The sequence below is a fragment of the Rhinolophus sinicus genome, chromosome 4 (genome assembly GCF_057876585.1).
Source record: "Rhinolophus sinicus isolate RSI-liver-muscle chromosome 4, RSI-T2T, whole genome shotgun sequence".
Taxonomy (NCBI): domain Eukaryota; kingdom Metazoa; phylum Chordata; class Mammalia; order Chiroptera; family Rhinolophidae; genus Rhinolophus; species Rhinolophus sinicus.
In genome coordinates this window covers 7,588,804-7,614,831 of record NC_142504.1, presented here as the reverse complement: position 1 = coordinate 7,614,831, position 26,028 = coordinate 7,588,804, and the positions used below count along the sequence as shown (strand labels likewise).

General features: G+C 44.2%; 1 protein-coding gene across 6 annotated transcripts in view; it reads right to left on the bottom strand.

The window, feature by feature from the left end:
* ELMO1 (engulfment and cell motility 1) overlaps positions 1–26,028 on the bottom strand; it is a 474,721-nt gene that overhangs the window by 373,646 nt on the left and 75,047 nt on the right. For 5 of the 6 annotated variants that reach the window (XM_019726329.3, XM_074341005.2, XM_019726327.3 and 2 more), the window contains exon 2: positions 14,408–14,557. In XM_019726329.3, the coding sequence (XP_019581888.1) occupies positions 14,408–14,485 (78 nt within the window). In that variant the 5' untranslated portion in view covers positions 14,486–14,557. Of the gene's footprint in view, positions 1–14,407; positions 14,558–14,836; positions 14,956–26,028 lie in introns of those variants that run through there. The other variant, XM_019726328.3, reaches the window with a different exon arrangement.

Here is a 26,028-nt window from a genome sequence, read left to right as displayed (position 1 = left end):
GAACCTAAACAACATGCCCAAGTGCCTGGAGCTAACACCTGAGGCAAAGAGCGCTGGAATTCTGGGTATCTTGGTTCCGTGGTACATACTGAGTTCTTGATAAATGTTATTAATATTTAATGGACAATGTTTTAGCACTACCATAAGAATAATAGATGATCTTGCATCACACATTATCCACATAAATTATGATGAAATCCTAAATTAACACTACAACTCCTGATATCCAGTGGAATAACCCTGTCTCCTCCTGCTCACTTTCGATGCTCAAATCAACACCTCCAGCCCTAACGTCTCTGCAGTTCCCTTCTTTCTCGGGTGATTTTAGCTTGAGGGTGTATCCTTCCATGACTTCAAACTTAAATCCTACCCCAAAACTCTCCCAATTTTCAACTTTTATTCATCATCGTCTTCTAGTTTTCCAGAAAAGCAACTCACAATCAACATTACATCTTCCCTCTCCTCCCTGTTGCTGCTTGTGTTTCAGTCCTGCCAAGTCAATCTCAGAGGTGACTCTCTAAACCTTCTTCTTTATTCTGCCTGTGGGGGCGGAGAAGCAATGAAAAATAAATGCTATTCTGCTCGCTTTGGGTGCTTTCTGTTGACGGTCTAGTAAAAGCAATGGCATGGCTAACTGGGTGTTCAGGCTGTACACGCAGGAGTTGACACGGTCCATATGCGTGAATATGTAGCCATAGAGACTGTGGCTAACGGGCAAGCAAGAGGCAAAAACCGTCTAAGTCCTATAGACAACTCTTGATGACTTGGACCCATTACAGGTTTTTAAGCAGCCAAAAGGCGCAATCAGACATGCACTTTCTAATGATAGGTGATTACACTGGAGGCCAAGAGACCAGTTAGGTGGACAAAATTGCCAGCGCACCAAAACCCAACGGAAACATAAGGTCGAGTCCAACCATACAGATACTGCCTTAGCTTCCTGTGCTCATTTGTAAGGTTTGCATGAAGAATGCGAGTCCACCTAAATATTCTTCCACTAGTTTCTTTCTTTCTTTTTTTTTTCTATCTTGGTAGCTGTCACCACCATGTGCCCAGTTTTTCATACAAGAAATCCTGGAATCATCGATAACATTTTGTTCTCCTTTACCCCTACACATACGCAGTCATCAGTTTAATCTCGTATGTTTTCATGAGACACCCCTCACTTCTGTCTGTCTCCCCATCACGATCCTTGACCAGGCCATAATTACATCTTGCCTGGGCCACAACAAGAGCTATCTAATTTCTCTTATCTGATTCTACCTCTCACAAAACAATTCTCAAACTGTGATCATCTAAAAGTACAAATCATACCACAGACTCTCCTGCTTAGAGAACTTCCCCTTTCCTGTGGCTCTTGAACAGAGTCGTAAGTCAATATGGCTCTTCATGGCAGAGCCTCTAACTATCCAACCCGCCAAATCCAGAGTCCGTTTTCCTCCACTGTGGCATTTCTCTTCCATTCCAGAGAGGTGAGATATTAGCCAGGATCTCCTAAAATATTGCCTCTCCTCTACTCTTTCCGTTCTTTATTAGTAGGACTACAATTAGACATAATGTAGAACTTCTCAATGTATCCTTTCAACAATAATTCACAGTCGTGTTTTTCATCCCTTTATCTTTCGGGCTGGGTTCTAGATGAAGTTTCTCATTTTCATTTTCCAATTCTTATATAAATTTTTGCTCCATTAGGCTTATATTCAGGGGATGTCTTATTTTTTCATGTATAACAATCCACCTGTATTCAAATACAGTCATGTCATCTTCTTCTGGAACATCATAGCGTACTCAATGTGTCCGTCTGGCTGAGATCTTAACTGGGGCTTATTTTGGGGGCAGGTCTTATTTTCGGGGAAACATGGTAGTATCTGGATTCAATGATCCAGCATTGAAAAACCAACATCTGTAATCTGATATTAAGCACACTACATTGCAAGGTCTAAAATTCCAAGTGCTGCTTTTATACTTTTGAGTCTCACTGGCGCCCAAAGCCTAACCATGAGCCCCTGCGCTTCCCAAATATTCGTTCCTCTCTCCTTCTCCCTCCCCCTCGCCAGCAAGAAAGTCTCTCCACTTGGCTGGTTCCTCTATCAGGCAGGTCAGCTGCACTTCTCCTGGTCCTCAGCTCAACTTCTCCAGCCTGTGGAATTATTCAGACAAATCAGTCACATCCTCCCCCAATAACCCGGAGACATCGCATCCTCGTACTACTGCAGAGTCTGGGTCCACGCCCCTGCGCACTCTCTTCCTGAGTGCAGACCCCAAGCGACCTTGCCTGATACGGAACGTCCTGCCCTAGACTGTGAGCATGTATGGCGAGTGAACCGCTGTCAAGTTCATCTCAGCAGTGCTGGGTATTGTGTGTTTGGCTATGTACTTAGCGCAGGGAGCCCTCCTTCACCAGTGGGGTGGAGAGGAAGTGACCAGAACACATAAAAGCAGGGGAAATGAATAATTCATGAAATTGTTATATCGTTGTGAGATTTAAATGTCTTCTATGTAAATGAAAACTTTGCTATTGCTTAACTGGCATTGTTCTGAATCATTCAAAGAGAGTAGCATAGTTTTAGCTTATATCATAAAGACGTTATTTCCAGAAGACTATAAAATGTATTTTAGCAAAGCGTGGTGACGTTTTTTTTAAATAATGACGTATCAACTAATATTTTTTATTTAACTCGGCGATAAATAGTTCTTAGACATGATGGATGAATGGTGATCCACTCTAGAGTTGTTTTGTCTGGGTGTTTGTTTTAATTTTTCTGTTGTAGTTTTACTTCTTCTTTTAAACAATTTACTTATTATGTGCATATTTTTTCATTTCTAAGATTTCTAATTGGTTCTCTCTCATATCCATCCATTCTCAAGTTATATCCACCTACTTTGTGTTCATAATCTCCCGTTTGTGTAGATGTCATTCTCTTTCTTTTAAAGTTTCCCTTTGAGGATCTCTAACACACTTATTTTTAGGTCCTCTCTTGTTCTCTATGTGCCTCCACACTTACCACGGAGAATAAGGTCAGCCAGAGCAGCAGTATATGTGACAGAGGGGGACCAGATGCGGGCAAGTTTTCTGAGGTAACTGATTAGAGAAAAGAGCTGAGGGAGAGAGGAGAGTCTGGGAAGATACACAGTTTCAGATTCAGCCAACTGGGTGTCTCCTCACATCTGTTACCAAGACAAGGAGAACATGCAGAGAAGCCAAACTACCCAGGTTCAGGGGAGGAAGGGACAATGAGGAGCATGTTGAATATGCTGAGTTCGAGGTGCCTGGGACGTCTAGATGCGCAAGGCAAATAGTCAGATAGGTCGCTGTTTATATGGGTCAGGAGGTCAAGAAAGAAGTAATAGCCGGAAATTACAAGCATCTTATGGTCATGCGGCTGATGAAGCCAAACTCATCAACACACACTTGTCCCACAGGATTGATCCATCGACAATCATTTTGAAATTTGACACAGCTTCTCTCAACGTCATTTGGTTGTCTTTTGACTATGGATGGCTCTGATGCGAGGACAAAAATAGACCTTCATGAGTCACTTCATAAAATGTAACAATATATGCAGAATGCATGGAGAGAAGGGAAGTTCCTTTCACCAGAGCAGCTCCCTGTCATAATTCTGTTCAACTGTCTGTTTCATTAGACAGAAAAAGGACAAACATCACTTATTTCCTTTGTTCAACTTTCATTCTGAGTTCACCGTGTACCAGGCCTTGTGCTAGGCGCTGGGGACACACGTGGGCCACACAGAAGACCACACAGTGAGTAAGTGGATCCATATAGGACGCTACAGTGCATCTAACAAGGACCTTCATCTAGTCTGAGGAGTCAGAAAAGACACTCGAAGGAGCTACATTCCATCTGGGACGGAGAGTGAACAGGAATTAGACAGGCAGACAAATGAGGGGGTAATTTCCAGGTAAGAGAAAAACTACATTTGTAAAGGCTCTGAGAAGTGTGCGCTCACCGAAAGGCAAAGAGTCCCTTATAATGAGAACCCAGATAGAGGGACTTGGGGGAAGCCACAGTGACTCTAAGCCAGGCTGGTGATATAGGCAAGGGCTGGGGACAGCAGGGCCCTAGTCACCACAGCCAGGAAGGATGGATTGTATTGTGAGTGCAGTGGGGGAGCTGCAGAAGAACACGTACGCCTGGGAGAGGGCATTGGAGGGGGAGTGAGAGTGGTGGCAAGGAGGCCGGCTGAGATGCTCCTGGAGTTACCTAGTGCAGGTAAGCTAGAGCAGTGGCAGTGAGGATGGAGAAAAGGCAGACAGCATCAAGGGCCATTTAGGAGGTAGACGCTACAGGACTTGCTATTTGAGGGGCTGTGGGAGATGGGAAGGGGCTTTGTCAGGTACAATTGTGGTACCATGGACTTAGAGGCCCCACAGACACTTGGGATGGAAATCTAGAAAAAAGAAAACAGGAAAGCACATATGTTATTTCCCTGAGGCTGTTCTCATTTCCTCAGAGCTCTGGGCACACTGTACAGGTCTACACGGCCCAAGAGATAAAGCTGCTATTCTCTAGAACAAGCTGCCTTTTTCTGCAGATCCAGAGTCCTCGGCATGCTAAAATCTAGGCATGTTTATACACCACTACAAATCGCCAGTTGATCTACCAAGAAAATGAAGTACAAAGTGTGACATACACTAAAGATTCCTGAAATATGAACCAAATCGTGAACCAGTATGAACCATCTCAGTCACCGAATCTCAAGAAAAGGCAGTTGGTGACAAGCGCTGTCCTGAGCTGCCCAATGCACCCTTAATGACAGAGTTGGGGTAGGGAAACAGAATGGACGAAAATACCGCCCCCACGTACCTAGAAAGCAAACTAAAATCCGCAATTCATTTTCAGAAGGAAAAAGCAGGATCCTAGAATTCATTCTTGCTAAATAAAACTGAGCTCTCGGTAGAGGAGAGAAACGTGTTTGCTGTCTTTCACTTCTGAAGCATGGGAAACTTTAAGATTTTTGTGAGATTATATAGACTCTATCACACAGAGAGAGAGAGAAAGAGCTAAAACCGGAAAGGGAAGTAGCCCAGCTACTTTATTTTAAAGGAAGTTGAAGAAATAGCTTTACAAATTACAATACCCAACTTAGCTGCAAACATCAGGTAGGAAATGACTACTTCTGTCCCCATATCATTGTGCCTTGTAATGACAGCACCAAAAGCAATAGCGCAACATCACACAGGCTTTATTACACCATTCTTACGCGGGACAAAAGGAGCTCTTAAAGGTGCTGTGTTGGTACTCTCTAGGGTAAGGAGAAGGGGAGAATTATTAGGGCTGCATGACTGATGAGGCACTCACTGAAAGTGAGGGTGGGTGTGAGGTGTCACCGGCAGATGGAGGTTTATGGGGCATCACGGCATGGATTTCCAAACCTGGGTCCAGTACATGAGAGTCACCAGGGAGCTCAATAAAAACAGGAGTCCCGGGGGCTTCGAAATGCCCCTGCCAATAATCCTCTCTGTATGCCTGAAATGTTTTGTAAGTGATTCTGACGTAGCATCAAGCTTAGGAGTCACTGGTTTAGTCCATTCTCCACAGGGGGAAAGGTGTTCACTGGCCAGGGCACATTTGGCAATGTCTGAAGACATTTTGGGTTGTCACAACTGGGGAGGGAATACTACTGGCATCTAGCAGGTAGAGGCTAGGATACTGCTAAAATCCTGCCCACCAGCCCCCGCAGCTAAGAATTATCCAGTCCAAAACATCAATCATGCTGAAATTGAGAAATCCTGATGTAATCCAACCACTCAGGAAAGAAGGGTCCAGGAAGATCCCGTGACTTTTCGTTTCTACAGAGCAAAGCTGGAATCTCGCTTTCCAGAAATTCAGTCTCATTTTCTTGATTCTATGGAAACTTTTTCTCTTTTATTATGGTAACATACATATCACATAAAAACGACAATCTTAACTACTTTTAAATGTACAGCGTGGCGATGTTAAGTACATGCATATTGTGTGTTCTATGTTATCTTAAAGATTCGAATTCAAAACTCTTTACGTGGAGCTCAACTGTCACTTTCGTTCGGCAGGCTCCCAATACTTAAATGCCTTAGGAATTATGGGTTTTCGGGCTAAAGAGTTGGCTTTAATGCATTGAAGGGAACATTTGAATTATTGGTTCCAGTCCTGCTAGAAACATAAGAAGCTTGTTCTATTCTGTGTACCAATCTGAATAAATCATAATTGGCTCCTAATGGTTACCATTACTAAGCAGAACGCTGAGTGATTATCTCACTGAAGCCCTGCAACGCCAGGAAGGATGCACGGATATTGCCAATTCTTCCTCATAAAGCAGGAGGCTTGTCCCCACTCACACAGCACTTAAGTAGCAGCCCAGATTTTGAGACCAAATCAATCCACCCAAAATCCATGGCCACAGGCAGTCCAAACTGCCCCTCCCAGTGTCCAGCCTGCAAAACCAGCCTTTCAAGGTTCTGTCTCGCTTCAGCTAGGCTCCTTCTGTATAACCCTGACCACACTTGCCAGATTTTCCCTAAGTTGTCTTTGTTGTCAACACAGTATGTCCCTGGAAGTCTTGTTGTTAGTGGATGAAGCAGGCAACCTGGCAATGATGTATGCTTCTGCTCAAGTCAGGCTGGTATTGATGGTGGGAACCATTAAGTAGGGGCGTAAAAGACGGGGAGACTCAAACAGAACTACCAAACAAGTGAAGTAAGTCAGACAGAGAACAATACTATGTGGTACCATTTCTACATGGAATCTTAAAAACAAAAACAAACAAACAAAAACAACAACAACAACAACAAAAAACTCATAGAAACAGAGAATAGGAGAGTGATTGACAGGAGCTCGGGGGGGGGGGCGGTATGAAGTAAATAGGCAAGGTTGGTAAAAGGGTACGAACTTTCAGCGTTAAGATGAATAAGGCCTGAGGATCTAATAGAAAGCACAGTGACTACAGTTGATAATACTGTACTGTACAATTGAAATTTGCTAAGAGTAGAACTTAAATGTTCTCAGCAAAAAACAAAACAAACAAATAAACAAAAGAAACCATAAACATGTGGAGTGATGGATGTTGTAATTAATTCCATAGGGGAAATCCTTTCACAATATTTTATATATATATAAAATCACCATGATCTACACTTTAAATATCTTATCATTTTTAAATGGAAAATATACCTCAATGAAGCTGAAAATAAATTTTGAAAAGAACTACCAAACAGATCTATGATTCAGTGGAAACTGTCTGGGTTTTAGTGTCACACGTGCTGGATTCATTTCCTATCAGTGGCTCCCTCGCTGTGTGACCTTAGGTAAGTGAATGACCCTCTGACAATGAAGAACTGAGGTCTGAAGCCGGGCTTGTTGGGCTCGAGTGAAAAGATGAAGTAGCCTGTGCAGGGCACCTCACACAGCGCCTGGCACACAGTGCGTACTGGTTAGATGGCACACGCTGCGATTACTGCTGCTACTACTATTATGTACGGATAAGCAGAACTCCGAGGGCAGGCACAAGAACTTAAACATGCTTTATGCAATTAAGCTTTAAAAGGGTCTTGGGTAAATCAAACTCATGTGTATTGAATTATGTCTTACATATACTACAGAAATAGGATGGTTGAGGGGAAACCACAGGTGATTACTTTGTATATGCTTGCCTAAAAATACATGCAGCCATGTTTCTTTTAGAGAAATCTAGTCCCCACCCATCTGTGGGGAGGGGGTACTACTGTAATTTTTGTTTCGAGAATGGAGAATACCAAAGTTGTATTCTCATCTTTACTGTTCACAATTGAAATAGACACACAGAAATAGAGGTCACTGTGATGGACCACAGGACAGAAAGGTGCAGGAAACACAAGCTGACCCTCAGAGGTTTATAATCTACTTTAAAACACGTGAGCACATTTTTTAAAATGTAAATGATAATGCACATTATGTGCTGATTATATCAACTGTAAATAAACGCTGCAGGCAAAGAAAATGGTATAAGAAGTTACAAGGATGGAGAAATGACTATATGGTAACACAATCAAAGATGGTTTGAATAGAAAGGAGGTGCTCCCTCCGCAAGTGCTCACCAAAGCCAGGACTTAGGGGAGGGAAGAGCTGAAGGGAAGGTGGGAGGAATTCGAGCAGGCTTACTGTTAGGAAGGAACTTCAAGAGATTGAAAAAAAGTTTATAAATGTGCAGGGACACACTTCTAACGTCAGCTTCTACAAAACAAGAGGACACGTGAGAATCCCATGTAGCGCCTATAGACAACCTGGTACCCAGGACAATGCGCAAGGAAAACTCACGGAAGGATGTGAGCCAAGTTAAGGAATCTGACTCGACTCTCAAAGGCACTAGAAAGCGCAAGGATCATGCACGGTGTTTTGCTTGTGTGTGTGTGTGTGTGTGTGTGTGTGTGTGTGTGTGTGTGTGTGTTTAAACTGTGGTAACTTTCTTCAAACAAAATATTTCCCAATAGCATCCAGAAATGAAAACAGGTCAACACCAGCTGGTCTGGCAGAGTGTTCTAGAACAGCCTGGAAGCCCATCACATACAATTCTCGCCCTGAACCATTTGAGAAGGTCCTGCACAACTCAGGTTGAAAACCATGTGCCTCTTCCCAGCATCCACCGCGTGCGTGACCCCGCTATGTTTGTCTGAGGCACACATCAAGATGACGAGCAGGGCCCCTCGCCTGCTGACATAGCCCATGCTCGCTTTTCTTGAGTAGAAGTGAGATCTACTTCCTTGTACAGACAGGATGGAGTTTCTACACTGGGGGCCAAGAATGGTACATCTAATGATCCCTCTTCTACATGAAAGCACTTCCAAAAGTTGGTAGCACCTATCAGACCCCCTTTCTTCAGGTTCACATTTGAGCAGTTTCATCAATCATTTGCTTGTATTGTGTAGGCAAATGAAGGTTTAACAGGGGAATAATATATCCATCAGACAGAGAGGTTCACTAGTAGGCCAGGCTGGTGACGGGAGCTGGTAGCATTTAGATAGAAGTTATACTTAAAGCCACAAGAGAGCATGGCATCTGAACACACAGACCAGAGCGCTAAGCACTGAGGCTATGACAGATTTAGAAAGAAGGAGAAAGACACGGAGCTACGAAGGAAACTCGCAAAGACTAATCAGACAAGGAGGGAGAATCTCAGAACTGAAGTCTAATGAAGGGAGAGGGGTTTCAAGCACTTTTGCCCCCAAGCGGGCAAGGCCAGCCACGGTGGAGTGAGGACCACTTGATTTAGCCAACGGGAAGGTATTGTGCCATCAAAGAGGGCAGCTGTAGACAGGGGAAAATTATTATTCTTCCTAAGGCTACGTAGATACTGAAGCGACATGAGCGACCTATACTGACAATCTTTCAATCAGCTTGGAATGGAAAGCCAGAAAATAAACTGCACACTAGCAAGAGAGTTACCAGGTTAAGAGACAGGTTTTCCATGGTAGTAATTACAGAGCCTACTATTGCAGGTAGAGAAAGAGAAAAGAACAAATGAAGAGGATACTGATGGGGCAAAGCCTCTAGTCAGGGCAAAGGATGGTTAAAACCCAGGTGCTGAGAAAGAGATGGGGGGCTGAGACAGGCTGAATGGCCTGGGAAGAGCATGGGGCCGCGTCTTCCCTCCTCTGCTGGTCGTGAAAAGGTAGGCAGGATGGCAGGAGACACAAGCATCTAGCGGTCTATGGAAGCATGCAAATGCATAAGCAGAGACCTCTGCGGCCCAGATAAGGTGGTGACCCTCCGTCCTCAGTGTACTCTTTGTAAAGAAAGGTGTGTGAGAGCAGAGCAGGGGCAGAAGAAATATGAGGCTTGGAGAACATGCACAGGAAATAAAAGAGCTGCTGCCCAGAAATGTCAGTGAGTGGCCAAGAGATGGAAGAAAATACCGTGGAGCACTACCAGGGAGCCAGTAAATCTTCCACGGCACAAATCGGCTCCAAGTCCAGTGAGTAAGTCCCTTTATTACTAGGTGATGTCTCTATCCCACGTGCCCTTTCATTTTCTCTCCTTCCCAAACATTGAAGAAGTTAGGCAGAGCAAGAAGGAGAAAGGAGGGACAGTGTGCATGACAGAAGGGCAGGGGAAAAGGAAAACCGGACCTTGTCATTTCATAATCCAGTGGGTACTTGCTTAAACTCGTGGCAGTGATGGCCACCTAAATTTACAGAGTGTTTACTCTGAGCCGAGCAATGTTCTACATACTTTTTATACACTTTCTTTAATCTTCACAACAATCACAAAAGTGGCAAATTATCCTCTAGGCTTTAGAAGACAGAGACACTGAGGCTCAGAGAGGCTCACTGGGCCTCTCCCAGGAAGCGGGGATCCAGGGCTCACCGCCAGGCCTACGCGTCCTGGAGCCTGTACCGTGTCCGGTTGGCTGCACTGCCTCTCAGCTGACGCCTCTTGTCAAAGCGTTGGGGGTTCTACGCTCTTGACTGAGAAATACGCTGTTCAGTAGATAGCAAGTGAACAAGGGGATAGGAAGCCCTGTCGGCTCGGTATGTCCAGACGACCACCACCCACAGTCTCAGGGGGCTCCCAAGAACAGACAGGAAAGGCCAGAGCAGGAGCCGCGAACAAACAAATGAGCTAAGTGACCACTCTTTGGCCAGCTCCGTGGGATACAGGAAACTCCACTTATGAGAAGCTCTGAGGGGCTTTCTTTGCCCACTGAGTGAAAACACAGAATTGCCTCCTTACATTTTAGGAAGAAGATAAACCAGTCCACTCCCAGCACCTATCCCTGGACCTCAATGGGCACTGCTGGAGGACAGCTGAGCAGAACTGATCCCCATTAACTAAATATCCATTTATTAAGTAAGGGCTGTTCACCAGAAAAACAGCACTGAAGACGGAGCTGCTCACAGGCTCCCGACTGTTTTCACGTGACGTGGGGGCCCCTGTATCAGACAACTCAGCTGCTCATCACAAACCAGAGCCCACCCCCCCAGCCAATAGAATCAAAACCTCTGAGGCGGGGCTGGGTATGTGCGATTTTCACAAGTTACCAGGTGATTCTTGGGCCTACTCAAGGTTGAGGACCCCGTTTAAGCTGATAAGACACAACGGTAAGTGACAACACAATGTGATAAGGAGAGGGATACTCCAGATTTCGGGAAAACACATGGCAGCGATGCCTAACCCAACTTCCAGGAATATCTTTCAGTGAAATAGTCGCTATCCAGGTAGAAAAAGCGCAAAGAGCTTTCTAAACAAAGGTAATGTGCAGTGGGAGAGAGGCAGGTTATGTGGCCTTAATTGAACAAGGAGAAAATTAGAAAATTAGGAGAAAATTCAAGTAATGATCATGTTCAAATCTTCATTCATGTGTGAATACATGTCCGATTCCTGTGCCAACTTCTGACTCGGGCAAGAAACCACACCTGACACCAGCACTGCCATGAGTCTCATTCCAACGTCAGCAGCTGCAGGACAATAAGGGACTAGGTTTCCAACTCTTTATGTAGGTCCCCCTGTGGCATTAGCAGGGGGTCTACAATTTAGCCAACTGTTGAAAAGTTCAGTCTTCAGAGTAAGGGAGGCCTGGCTTTGTGTCCCAGTCTCACTAACTAGCAAATCACTTAATTTCTAGGAAACACAGTATCTGCATGTGTGAAACCAGAATCCTCACCAAGAGTGAGACAAGACAACAGCATGTGCCTCCGGATACGATCCTTCAAGAAGGATATGGCATCACCTGTCTGGCATTTCTGCCCAAAATGCAAAACCTGACTCTAATGAGGAGAAAGCATCAGAGAAACCCAAACTGAAGGACATTCCACAAAATAGCTATCCTGTACTCTACAAAAAGGCCACAAAAGATAAAGAAAGACTGAGGAACCATTCCAGATCAATGAAGACCAGAGACGCATGACAGTGAACGTAATACACGGTCCTGGAGGGCTACCGGACTCCAGGCAAATACCTATAAAAGACCTTATGGGGACAACTGATGAAATCTGAATACGGACTTTGAATTAGATGATAGCGTTCAACTAATGTCCAATTTCCTAGTTTTCATAAAGAGACTGTGGTTCTATAAGAATGATTGTGTTCTTAGGAAAGGCAGGCTGAGTATTTAGAACTAAAGGGATATAATGACTCTAAACTACCCTCAAAAGGAGGGTATATAAATGTAAACGGTTCAGAAAAAGGAGATATAAACTAAATGAAGCAAAATATTAATAATCAGTGAATCTAGATAAAAGGCAGACAGAAGTTCTTTGTACTATTCTTGCCACTTCTCTGTGTTAGAAATTGTATCGGAATAAAGTTATTTTTCAAAACTGTCAGTCCATGAAAAAAAGAAAGCTTGAGCGACTGTCAAAGCCTGGAGGAGACTGAGGAAACGTGAGACTATACTGCAGTGTGTTGGCATTCCTGGATTGGACGCTGAAACAGGAAAAGGACACTGGCGGGAAACCTGGTGAAATCCAAATAAAGTCTGTAGTTTGGGACTAATTATGCATCATTGTTAATTTCGTTTCAGCAAATGTGTCACTGTTAAATTACGATGCGAAACTGAGTGAAGAGCAGATGGAAATTCTCTACTATCTTGGCAATTTTCCTGTAAACCTAAAATTATTCCAAAATTTTAAAATATATGTTTTCAAAAAGTATTAATACACACACAGCAAAGGCAGGAACAGGACACTGACGCCACAGGCCCCTCAGACGGTGCATGAGGGGCTGCTGTCTTAAAGCAGAGGTTCCCAAACACTCCAGGCCACGGCGGAATCCAAACACAACAGTTTACCTGAACCACTGATTTCGTGTCTTTGGGGATGGGGCCCCAGGTGGTTCTGATGAGGACTCAGACTTGGGCACCAAGTACCAGCCCAGCTCTTCCTAGAATTAACTACACATAGGAATTCCCTGGGGGTTTTGCAGGAAAGTGTAGATCCTGGGTCCAAAGGTCTGGGGTAGGGTCTGAGACTCTCCATTTCTAATGAGCCTCCAGGTGGTGCCCACGCAACTGGTCCTCAGCCCCACATATGGAGAAGGGGAAACAGCAAGACCGAGAGACCTGGGTCCATGGCACTGGAGCATCACGCCAGCACAGGACTGCCATGTGGATGGGACCAGCTTCCAGCTCTTTGAAGCACTGTTCTCTTAGGATGTAGCCAAACCTAACCCTAACTGCATTTAGTCTGCACCAAGTAGGCCCAGACATATTTGAAAGTAAAATTCAACTCGTACCTTCTCGCAAACAGCACGTGAAAAAGGATATAAACAAATGTATATAAAACTACTGGGCGGGCTTCTCTTCCTGCATGGGTTTCCTCTAGAGTCACAAAAATTACCTTAGAGAGCAGTTAAAATGACAATGACGGGCTGGTCTGATGACACCGCTTTTGACAACAATCCTAAAAAGTTACCCTGTCTTACATTCACGCTCAAGTTCAACTAATCCTGACTTGGCCTTTATAATTTATTTTAATGAGTCCTTTGGATCCATAAATGTTATATAACTCTTATAATGGTCTTCAACCAGATACTAAAATCTGACCAGGAGAAAAAAAAAAAAGTATAGATCATAATCATAAAATAGTATCAAGTATAAGTGAAAACTGGAGTTGCCATGGTACCCTAACTTTGAAAAGTTAGAAAGCCATCTAGAAACCTACATCATTTGCTCTATGAAACCCTTAAGTGTACATTAAGTCTCAATCCTTTTTTTTCTTTAAATCATGTTCTAGGATGACAAAAGTAGCCTTTTTGAGATAACCTATAATCAAACAGTAAATGAGACTACACCATAAAACCGTCCAGATCTAAGTTAAAGGATGCTTTAATAGGTAAAACCATTTTAATAATGGTCTTGATATTTTATCATTTATTACATGTTTATTGAGTATTTATTACATGCCAGATAAGACAGCAGACACACAGTGCATTTTACAGTAATCATAAAATTGCAATTGTCTGGGATCCAAGATTGAGCCCCTGGTCGCTACTTTCATTATCAAGCTGTTAATATAATACACTTGGCTGCTTCTGCAAAATTTGAAGAGAAGTGTGATTCAAAAAATTAAGTTTTGTGTTGCCCATGATACAACAGTCTGCACAGATTCAGAAGTCCCTGCCAGGCAGGGCTGGGACAGCCGCCACTGTGTCAACTGCCTAGAGCCCAATCCACTTGTGCCTCCCGCCTCCCTCACAGCGTCAGACACAAGCCCTGTATGGACACAAACCAAGTAGATGCTGGAGGAGTATAAAAACCCCATCCATCGCCACTGCGTGTGGTACAGAACCCAAACTACACTGCAACTATTATTGCACAGATTTTTCAACACAGCCAGAGACAGAAAGGGGAAAAAAGCGCTATCCAAAGTCTGTGAAAATTACAGAAGAGAAAGGAAGCTGACAATAACCCCCAAACGGCTCCCAGCATTAATTACTAACCTGATCGATTTCCATGAGTTTGGGGTAGGCGCCTGGCCACTCGATGGCCACCTTGACAATGTCCGCGGGCGGCGGCATTGTAAACCCCGAGAATATCCAGAGACGGTGGCACTGGGATCCTGTGGTGTAGACAGCTGCACGTGTCTATCCCTAATGAGGAATGACAAAAAGAGAAAAAAGAAAAGTCGCTCAGTGTAGATGCAAGGCAAATTCTGCTTCATCACTTCCTGTTTTCACTGGTGGTTTAGGTACAAGAAACGGCTCTGGGTACAGAAGACACAAGGCGCCAACTGCACCACCGGCCACTCCTGAGGAGAGAAGACAAATGAGGGGAAGGTGCCAACGCCCTAGAGTCAAAGCTGCCAGGAGACATGGCCCTGGTGAGGGACCGCTTGCCTGACCCTCAGGGGAAAGCCAGGCGCCCCTTACCACGGGTTCTGCTCCAAATGGTGCTCTGGGTCTCGGTGAGCTGGACTCGCTCTGTCCAGAAATGCACGTGAACTCCTCACTCTCAACAGTCTCCGGAAGGCAGATTGCCCAGGAAGTCATGGTCAGGAAGCAGCATTTCTTTAAAGTGCTTTCTGCGTGTCACAAATAGAGCTCCGCACTATAGCAACCAGGATATCATGAGGAAGGAGAAATGCCCCAAGGTTCACACACAGGCACACACACACTCCCTCCCCAAGGCCAGTTCACACAATGCACCTTCACAGGGAAGAGATGTGGATAGTGCAGCATTCAGAACAGACCTTGAATTCTCATTTGAATGAACAGTGCTGCTCACACAAAAGAAGTAAGATGATCCTTTGCTGCGTCTCCTAGACTAGCCTGTTTCTTTTAGGATGACTTTTTAAATAATATTTTTGAACAGGTAGAACATTCACAGGATTCAAAACTTGAATGTAGGGGTGTGTGTGTTTGTGTGTGTGTGTGTGTGTGTGTGTGTGTGTGTGTAAAGCTGTGCAGTGTAGAATCTCCCTCCTCCCGAAGTGCCCCACACACCCAGTATCCACTTTTACCCCATCCCTCCAGCTATCCACTGTTATTAGTTTCTTCTGTATTCCTCCAGAATTTCTTCATGTATGTAAGGCAAATGCAAAAATATATTACATTTTCCCTTTTCTTTATATAAAAGGCAGCATTCCATAACCTGTTTTGTTTAGTTTTTCATTTCGTGTATATTCTAAATTTTTCCATATTAGTACAAACATTGTAACAGTACAAATATTGCCCTGGTTCCTTTCCCAGCTAAATCATAGCTCTTTGTAGGGAAATATCCTATCTGATGAACCAGTCCTCTGCCGTGGCCAGTGGGGGATGTCTTTCCTTTGGCTATTATAAACAAAGCTGTGGTGAATAACTTTCCGCATACATCATTTTGCACACGTGCAAGTACATCCTTACGATAGATTCACAGAAGTGAAATTGCTGGGTCAAAGAGCATGTGCAGTTTTAAATTTTGATGGTCATTTCCAAATATCCGTTCACAAGAGCTGTACCAATCCGCACTTCCTCTAGCCGTGGATGAATCTGCCTATTGACACATAGCATCACCAACAGATTGAACTTCTGCACACCTGACACATCGAAAATAATATATCTCACTGCACTTGTAACGTGTATTTCTCTTACTGTGAGTGCAGTTGAACATAAAGGGGCAAAGTCCCATGTTCACTTTTTTGTGAACTGTCCAAATCCTTCGCCCCTTTCCTATTAGGGTCTTGGTCTTCTTTATTTTTTTAGCAACTGATCTCTGTATGAAGATTCTAATCAAACATGTGCACTGGGCCTTTATCAGACCAGAGTAAACTTTATCAGTTACTGTCTCAGTGGCAGTTGGACATTACTGAGGCAGCAGAGATAGAAGAGCTAATACTGGCGGCCTCAACAACACCACAGTTATATAAAATAACTAACGTCACCAGAGGTGACAAGTAAAGGAAACGATCCCAAACAAAAGTGCTGCTCCAGTGGCCAAGGATGAGGACAGGCTGCTGTGCCCACGCATCAGTGCTAACCAGCGAGAACAGTGGTACAGTCGCTCATTCAACGCATAATGACTGAGCCCTACTCTGTGTCTGTTCTCGATGCTGGGGACCCAGATGTTGGGTGGCATCATGAGACACCGAGCAGGAAGGAGAATCTGAAGCACGTGAGGATATCTGTGTGGAAGGGGCAGGAGTACAATTGTAAATGGGGAAATCAGGGGAAGCTTCACTGAGAAGGCAGCATTTGAGGATGGACCTCGGAGAGGTGAGGAGGTGAGCCATGTGGACAGACATCCGGAGAAATCACGCCTCAGGCCAAGGGAACAGCAAGTGCAAAGGCCCTGAGGCAGGAGTGTGGCTGGTATGTTCCTGACACAGGTGAATGGCCAAAGCCAAGTAAGTTCGGGCAACAGTAATGAGTTCTGATAACGAGAGCTGTCTCATAACTTGGTAGGCTCATTCACCACAGACACTCGCATCGTATCTCTTGGTTGTGATTTCTAAAGAAGAAAACCCACAGCCATGCATATCTACTCAGAGCATAAACTGGTACAACTTTCCATAGGTACTTTTGGCAAACTGCACCAAAAGCCTTAAAGTTCTGTATTCTCTTTGAGTAATTTTACTTTTCTAGGATGTTTCCTCAAGACATAATTATTAACTAAACCATAACAATGCCAATGGCTGTTTCGGTTGCAATTCCCAAAACTTGAAAACAACTGAACATTCAACAACAGGGACTTGTTAAATACTTATGGAGTCTCAAATGAGCAAATACAAGCAGGCAATCTGTTCTGGGGCTTCTTCTTTGTAGTATGCACATTAGTCACTTGAGAATTCTAAGGACAGCGTATTATATCTGTACCACGTCACTTCGATTCGGGATCCAATTACACCCCCTAGACTAAGAATTAAGAAACCAGGCTCTAATGTGAAAACACACTATGCAGTGTGGCTATCAGGTAACACTATTCGAAACAAAGAACACACAATCTTGAGGTTCAAGAGAGTAAATTATAAAAATAAAAATGCATTTGGAGCACCTTCCTCCCCACACCACACAAAATAGTCTAGAATTACACTGAAAAGGGTCATCTAGTCTTCCAGGAATCAAAGGTCAAGTGTGCTTTTCTTCCCTTTTCACTGGTATTTATTTCCCAAAGACTGTGCAGACAAAACCTGTTGAACAGGTGAGAATACAATGACATGTCTCTCCCTGGAGAATAAAGTGGGAGCAGTGTACAAAGCAGCCACCGAGAGAGCTATGAGCCTGCGGCATCCCCTGGGAATTCACTTAACCAAACCCAATTAGACCTCATCACTTTTCCCCAGCTTAACAAACAGCACACAGAGGGCACAGCCAGGCTCCTGTGGGGTGGAGGCAGGTGTACCAGGGCAGAATGAATAATCCGGTCCACGTCCTTATCCTCAGAAGTCCATATTTGACCCTCCCGAATGTATTATTTCCATGAGGAAACAGTTAGCGCTCAAGGCTTCTATCTATAGTCATTGTTGCTCCTGATAAAATTTAGGAAAGGAAGTTTCTAGCACAGGTTTTCTCACCTGTGGCACAGTTAGCATGTGGGCCCATTGTCCTTTGTTGTAGGGCTGTCCTGTGCAGTGTAGAATGGTTAGCCACATCCATGACCTCTGCCCACTAGAGGTCAATAGGCCCCCTCAATCAGGAATGTCTGCAGACGTTGGCGATGGATGGAGATGCAGAAATGGCCTCTGAGAACAAAATCACCCTCCAGTTCAGTGGTGAGCTACCAAGTCCTCTGGGCAGGTCACTAACGCTCAGGGTCACCCACTACTGAACTTGACACAAGACAAATCATCTCATCAGTCTCTCCACGCAACATCAGCACGCAGGTCCTGTGCTTGGCCAGGCGTAACCACCACGGGAATACATTGTCAAATCTTCAGTCAACGAACTCAGTCTCCTGGTATCCTTTGCTTTCTGCAGTGCACTCATGGCACTGGACTCTTCTGGTCGACATGGAGCATTCTAAGAACAAAATGCACATCTGGCCACAGCTGCAGCACCAGGGCAGGGCGGGCATTTCAAACATGGCTGTCAGCTGAGTGTATCCTCTTCCTTACCAACAAATCATCAGAGCTACTGGCAGTTAAACCGTATCTACTGTCAAAGTTTCCCGGTAAATATAAGCTATACGATTTGTATAAACAGCCTGATACAACTGTCATGCAAACTAGAATTTGGAAACCACTAAAAGGAAGTCTGTGCAGCTGGCTTAGACATCTCCACCATTCTGCCTTATAAGGTACCTATCGAGCCCCTGAACGCATCTGGGGAATGGGTGGGGAATTCTACAATGTTCCTTGGTTTACTTTATTCCCTGTATTACATTAAAGGCCCAAGAGATCCGTAGGAAAGGGGTAATAGCTAATAACTAACCACTTCACGTGCTACACGCGTATACGCTTCATAACAACGTTATGAAATAGGAAGCATTCCTAAACCATTTTACAGACAAGGACACTGAGATGCAGACGCATTAACTTGCCCCAAGTCCCATAGCCACATGCGAAGCCCAGCCAGAACTCCACCCACAAATGTCTGATTCCACAGCCCACGTGTTTAATCACTATACCATATTATGAAAAAGGTTCCTTTACTACAGGACTTCTTGGCCCTTTAATAGAATACATGTAGACTGTGAAATCTCCGCATGCCACATACAGTATTTCCCAAATGTATCTGTCCAGAAAACTGTTTCTTTCCCCCCCTCCTGGAGCATCTTGGCACTGGCTTGTCATGGGACACTCTTTGGGAGATGATGCTTTGATACTAGTTGCCTCCTCTGTTTCTCAGGAAAAACGGATTTGCTGAATAGTCTTGGCCAGAAATGTAGTGGAAAGTGGCAGAGAAAACTCTTGACTTTCGTCCCATATTGAGTTATCATCACCTGCTTCTACGGGATTGTCTCCAGGAAAGCAGCTCAATTCTTTTGAGTAACTCTTTCCAATTCACAAAGGACAGTAAAAATTCAATTAACTACAGCTTCTACTGTGCAAACTAGCAGACGATAAACAGCAAAAGAAACAGAATATTTATATTTGTGGTAGTTCGAATCTGAACATCTCACTTCCTGTTTTAAATCTTTGGATGGTGCTTTGGGGGAGTACAGCACATAAACCTTCCACAGATGGGCTCTAGGCTGCCTCCCAGCACAACCAGTGCACATTTTCCTAGCATTCCCACAGACACAGGCAATGGCCGTAAGGCAGACATAGCAAATAGGTTTTCCCTTAAGATCATCAGTAGTCCTTTTGCAGTGGCTGTTGGTAGCACCGCTTCAAGAAGGCAAACCTCAGACTGGCCAGGTCAGACTCCCTCTCCAGATGTGCCATGTGGAGAGGGATGGTACAGAGACAAACAAACGTTCGCTACCTCTTTCCTAATCAAGCTGCTGCCATTTCCTGGGCATGCAAAATTCTTGTGCCTCTTGCCTGTGTTCATAATGTTCCCTCTACCTGGGGTGTCTTTTCCTCTTCCCTTGGGGTGGCTTCAAAAATTGCCACCTTTGCTTCAAAGCCAATCTCATGTGCCAGCTCCTCGCACAGATTTCCCTGACCCCACAGTCTCTCACGCTAGAAGCAGTTGCCCCGACATCTGTCCTCTTAGGTATTTACAATGTACCTACCAAAGCACCTTTCCACACCTTCTGCTATAGGTTTATTTGAGCTCCCCAAGGTAGGGGGTAGGGATCATATGCCTTATTCATCTGTGTATCTCTGGTCCTGACCAGATAGCATGGCAAACAGCAGCTCAATAAATATTTCTCAGACAAGTGAATGAATCACTAGTTCCTTAACAGTAAATTCGGAGATTATTTTTTTTCTTAACTCAAGCCAATGATGCATTTTTAAAATCCAGAATTCCTTGCACAGAAAACCTCCAGGCACTTCTTTAAGCAGCAGCTATTCATTGCTCCCATTGGACAGAAATAGAAATGGAGGCGCTCAGAGGTGCAAACAAGGCCGATTCCAGATTCATTTTCCTCCTGGAGAAATTCTGTCACAAACCAGATGAGACCAGAGCTGAGCTGCGGGTTTTCATCCCTTTACTCTGAGCTCTGTGCACTTAGGGAATCAGCATCTCGAGTGGAAAGTTCATTATTTTGTAAACTAATGAACACACTTCCCTCCTTGTTCTGGTTTTTGGATATTTGCTTTACAAATTCCTTTTCAGCTGCTGTAATGCCAGTGATGGCTTCCCTCCTCCCTGCCCCCCATCACAACCACCCCCCTCCTCCTCCAGCCCAGCTGCCCTCCTCCCTGCAAGCCCTGTCACTCTGTGACTAGTGCTGACATTCCCCAGTGGAAGAGGCAAAGCTCAGGCCCAGTTCCCTATCTCAGAACCCAGACTCCAGGCCACAGGAAATGCTGGAGCGTTTCCACCATCCTGCGAGCCAAACACTCAAAGTTTCCAAACCTGCTGATCAAAAAACAATGTGTGAAACTCCTTTCTCCCTCTCTCTCCAGCAACAGCAGAGCTCCAAAGGCCACCCTAGGAAATTTGATTGCATCAGATTAGCAGCGAGGGCTTTCCGCAGAGGGGGGAGTGCTGGGCTCTGCCTCCACAGGCTTCCACCTGACAGCTCAGCACAGGATTAGTCACCCTGAAAGGCAAAGCATCACGCCATGCGCTGGGGCCCAGGATGACATTAGCCGCTGCGTGGTTCTCCCGCCTCTGGGCCTTGAGCGTCCATTCTCAGGATGAGCGTAGGCTTGAGAGTGAGAGTGAGGTCAGGATACAGCCTGGGCGTTAATCCTGGTTCTGCCATGTCCACAGCTCTGTGACTTTGGGCAAATTGCACAAAATGTCTAACCCTTGATGTCCTCATCTGTAAAACTGGAACAACAGTAGAACCTGTCTCACAGGATTGTTGTAAAGACTAAATATATAAAGCAATTAGAACAGGGCCTGCTGTGATATTATTATTATTATTATTACCATTATTATTATTAATTTACCAGGAATAGGATACCTGGGGAAGCAGTCTGTAGTCTCCTCTAGTGAAACACACAGAGGTCCCACAACATGATCATTCTTTTCCCCTTAAGCATCATAATAGAACTGGACAAACTGTTAGGAGAGTAGAGAGGAAATGATAACACAGCCTGAAGTCCAAGGAGCGTTTATAGATTTGAATGCTTTTTTTGTTTTGTTTTGTGTTTTTTTGTTTCTGGGCTTAAAGGATGAGTGGAAGTTTTTATGCTGGAAGGAATTGGAGGAGGGAGATTAGGGTTAAGATTCTGGAAGGATCGACCTGCATCGCAAAGGCAGGAATTCACAGAGAATTGCCTGAGCACATAGCCTGATGAAACAGAAGAGACCCACGTTCTGCCTGACCACAGGCCCAAGTCTCACAGGAAAGTTCTCTAAGTACAGGGAGGTGACCAGAACTCATCTTCTTCTGGAAACTTCCTCTCAGCGAAGTGGATGCGGTCTTCAGCGCTCGGCATTTATGAGTTCCTGAGGAAAAACCAAAGGGGTGCCCCTGCACAGAGGGGACCTGCCCCCCATTACTGCACAGCTTCCTCAGTTGCCTGGGTCCTTCCAGCTGGTGTCCCTTCAGACAGACCCATCGAGTTGCCCCACTCGCTGACTTTGTTGTCCTCTTCTCCAAGGGACTAACCCTAGTGTCAACATGCTTCCCCAGCATGTTGACAGAGGGGACTCCTGATCCACTGGGTCCTGAGCTGGGCTTGCAGACCTGGGCCTCATCTGCTCCCCAGAAGCTGGGGATGAAAGCACAGTGGCCAATGATTACCCAGCTTCACTCCCAGGGCGTCCGATCCCAGCTCTAAATGGAAGAACCTCAAAATGTTCCTCAGGAAAGGTTCCATTAAAAAACACAAATTTCCGCCATTCTCAGGGTTTTAGATATTTTATCCCCCTGGTGATTAGGCACAACCCCACATCCCCCAGTAAGACAAACGAAAACAAAACCCTGTAGACCTTTCCCTCTTATCTCTTTCACCTTAGGAGGCTCTGTCAAAATTCCCCGGATTATACAGTAGAAATCTCTTCCTTCTGGTTTTTATCTGGGCTTCCTCACAAATCGGCTTCACGCTGTCTTAAGATAAAATACTTTCAGGGCACATGCTATCAGCATGGACAGGTGGCCACACTTTAAAGAGTTTTTCACACAAACACCAAGATGACAGTGGATACAGTGGGCCAGTGTTGGCGGTTGATGAACAAAACAATTGCTCTTCCGTAGATACGTAGATGAATCCAGAAATTCCTTACCATGCTTATTTAAAAATAAACCCATTGTAAAAACTGGGGGAAAGGTGGCCTGCTGGTCAATTCCAAATGCCAATACTGCTGATTACCCCCTGGGGCTGCTAATCAATCTGCTTGCTGCCATCCTGAGGCTCACATTCTGACTTTTTTTTTTTTTTTTTTTTAAATGCTCATTTCCCCTTCACCATACCCTGGGCAGAGCTTCCCTACAATCTGTTTGTGCACCCTGGGAAGTGATGAGATTAAAAGTTGATAAGAGGAAAACAGACAGAGGGACTTTCTACTCAGTGCTGGCAATTTGCTAATTGAGTACCTTTTAAAATTTACCTTGGTAAATTGGATGCTGATGATTTAATTTTCTTTTTTTTTTATCTAAACTCAGTTCTAGCAAACTTGGGACCCAACCTGCTGATATCTGCTCTGATAAGGACTCAGTCATGCACAGACAAACCAAACCAATAATAATAAAAACAATCACACACACGAACACGCAAAATACCTTAGCTAGATTAGTGAGGAATATTGTGAAAAAAAATTAGAAAAGGCCGCCATGCATCTTCTCATTTTTCTGTTACAAAATACTTTGCCAAAGAAAAAAAGGTCAGATAATATAAATTTGTGTGGAACACGTGAGTTCTGCTGACAGGTCTGGTAATGGGGTCAGATTCTAGGACCTAATTATCTGCAGCGCGAATTTAATAAATGAGGTCAAAGACAACCAGATTCCACTTGACAACTAAGAATCTTACTTTTCTCAGCTTTTCAAGTCAAAGCCAACTGCTCCAAACTCTATGGAGGCAAGACGGCATAAGCAAGAGGACAAGTGTCGGAGTCAGACAGGTCTGCATTTGAACGAGAAAGTGGGTGATGTTTTAAGCCCTAGCACAAGATTACCAGATTTGCATTGTACCTCAGCCTACAGGGAGAACATACTAGAATGGGGCAAAGACAGACTGGAGGCGCTTGGTAAGAAAGTGATTGACAGAAGTAGCCTGTGCTGGGGGTGAAGGGTTGGAGATGGAGAGGTGAAGGATTTAGGAGCTATTTTAAAAGTGAAAATCAACAGGAATTGATGGTGGACTGAAAATAGGAGAGGAAGGAGAAGCTGACGTCACAGGTGACTCGGGATTCGGTCTCACGTTACACAACACGTAGGTAGCGATGCCATTTACTAAGCTAGGATTCCTGCAAATAGAAGATGCACTGCCAGACAACTTGTTGACCTCTGTTGAGTCAACGGGTCTGTAGGGTCATCTGGAGGGACCAGTGGTAAAGTACAAGCCACTAGTAGGAGAGAAACCCCTCTTCCATGTAGACACCCCTCTTCCATACGACAGGTTACATCTAAAAATCCACGGCCATTTCCTTCTTATGAAACTGAGAAGCAGCAGAGAAAGCAGTGACAGCCACAGACTGAACTCTGATGACATGTATTTTAATCCTCACTTTACTGCCTCCTAGCCTTGCGGCCTTGGGATAATTGCTCTCTGTGCCTGAATGTACCCAACTGTAAAATGGGGAAAGCCACAGTACCCTATCTCACAGCTTCCTTGAGATGAGTCATAAGACGATGATGATAAAAGCTAGTTTCTGTAACTTAACTGTGTGCCTGGCACCCTATTGAACAGTTCACATATATTCACACAGTCCATCCTCCGACACCCCCATGACACAGGTGTTGGCATGCTCCCCATTCTAAAAATGAGGAAATAGAGTCACTGAGGAAACCAGCCACTCACTGGGCTAGTTAGTAATCTAGCCAGTCCAAAGTCTGAGCTCTGAACCATGACATTGAACTTCCTCTGACCTTTAGAGACATAAAGTACTTAGAACAGGGCACGTAGCGAGTGCCAGTCAATATTAGCTCCTTGAATCAGCAAACTCAGTCTTCAACGACCAATACAGTTCACAAGGAAGGAGGCTTTAAGCACTTTTCCATCATGGTTCCCGCCTGCAGCTTCCCACCACAGACTCACATAATATCAATGGCGACTTAGTGAACTTGCTTCCTGCTTTGACTCCGTGGACCGGAACCACATGGCCTGCGCTTTTGAGGCTCCACACAGACACACTTCTTGATTCTGTTACAGAACCTGCAACTTGACACTACCTCTGAGACAGAGCTCTGCAGGAAAATACCCGCAGGGCTCGGCTCATAAATCCTGGTGAGAGAAACAGGGTTCTTTTCAAGACCTCTATCTTTTTACCTTTTCACTTAATGAATGGATAGACTGTTGTGTGGGTTAAATATACTCTCCCACACCCCTAGAGAAAGAACAGAGGGATTCTTTTATAAGCAGATAACACGATTTTATTTTCACTAACAAGGAATAATCTTAATTGACATCTAGCTCTGTCAGAATATAGCCTTAGAACAAGGACTCCAAGCTAAAATAATGACTTTTGGTTGCAGGCCCCAGCATTTAATGAGCTTATTATGGCAAAGAACCTAAATAGCACATCACTTCACTCAGGTACAAGAGAGTTCACTGGGAAGTTATACAGCTTAAAGAGAAAGTTTATGAAACTTGACTGACATTTTAAAAAATCTGAAGTAGACATTTTAAACATTTACTTAAAATTTTTTCAGGCAAAAATTAATTCAGCCACATACAAAAGCATGGAATTCTGGAGGGACAACAGACACGTATTACTTTTTTGAAAACAATCTGGCATCGGCCTGAGGGTACTTTTTGGCATACCCACGAGGAGGTAGGGTGGGCACCTATTCAAATTAGAAAAGGCACAAGTGGTTGCAAGTAACTTCTGAGAGTAAAGCAATTGCACTCTGCACCCTCGCTGCCATCTGCAAAGATGCAAAAAGTGACTGCATTGTTCTCAGTAGGAAAATTTTATACACAGTCTTAAGGTTTAATGATAGGAAACTGATTTAATAACTTATGATAAAGTCCTAAGATGGAATACGCAATCATAAAACAAAATCATATTAAAAAAACCTATGACACTAGGCTATATTCACAATATATTTTCCTTGATTTACATCCATTGACATTTAAATATTAATAAATACTTATTTTAGTAGACACTGCCATGGCAAGAACTCAGAACAACTTGAATTCTCACACACTGTTGGTTAAATAGTAGGGCAGTTTGGGCAGTTTCTTATAATATTAAATAGGCATTTCCCATATATCCTAGCGATTCCACTCCTAGGTATTTACCTTAAGAGAAATGAAGACATGTGCCCACATAATGACTTGTATGTGAATGCTTATAGCAGCTTTATTCATCTAAGCCAAAAACTAGAAACAACTAATGAATAGGTAGATACATTATGGAATATCATCCATACAATGGAAGACTATTCAGTAATTTGAAAAGAATGAATCACT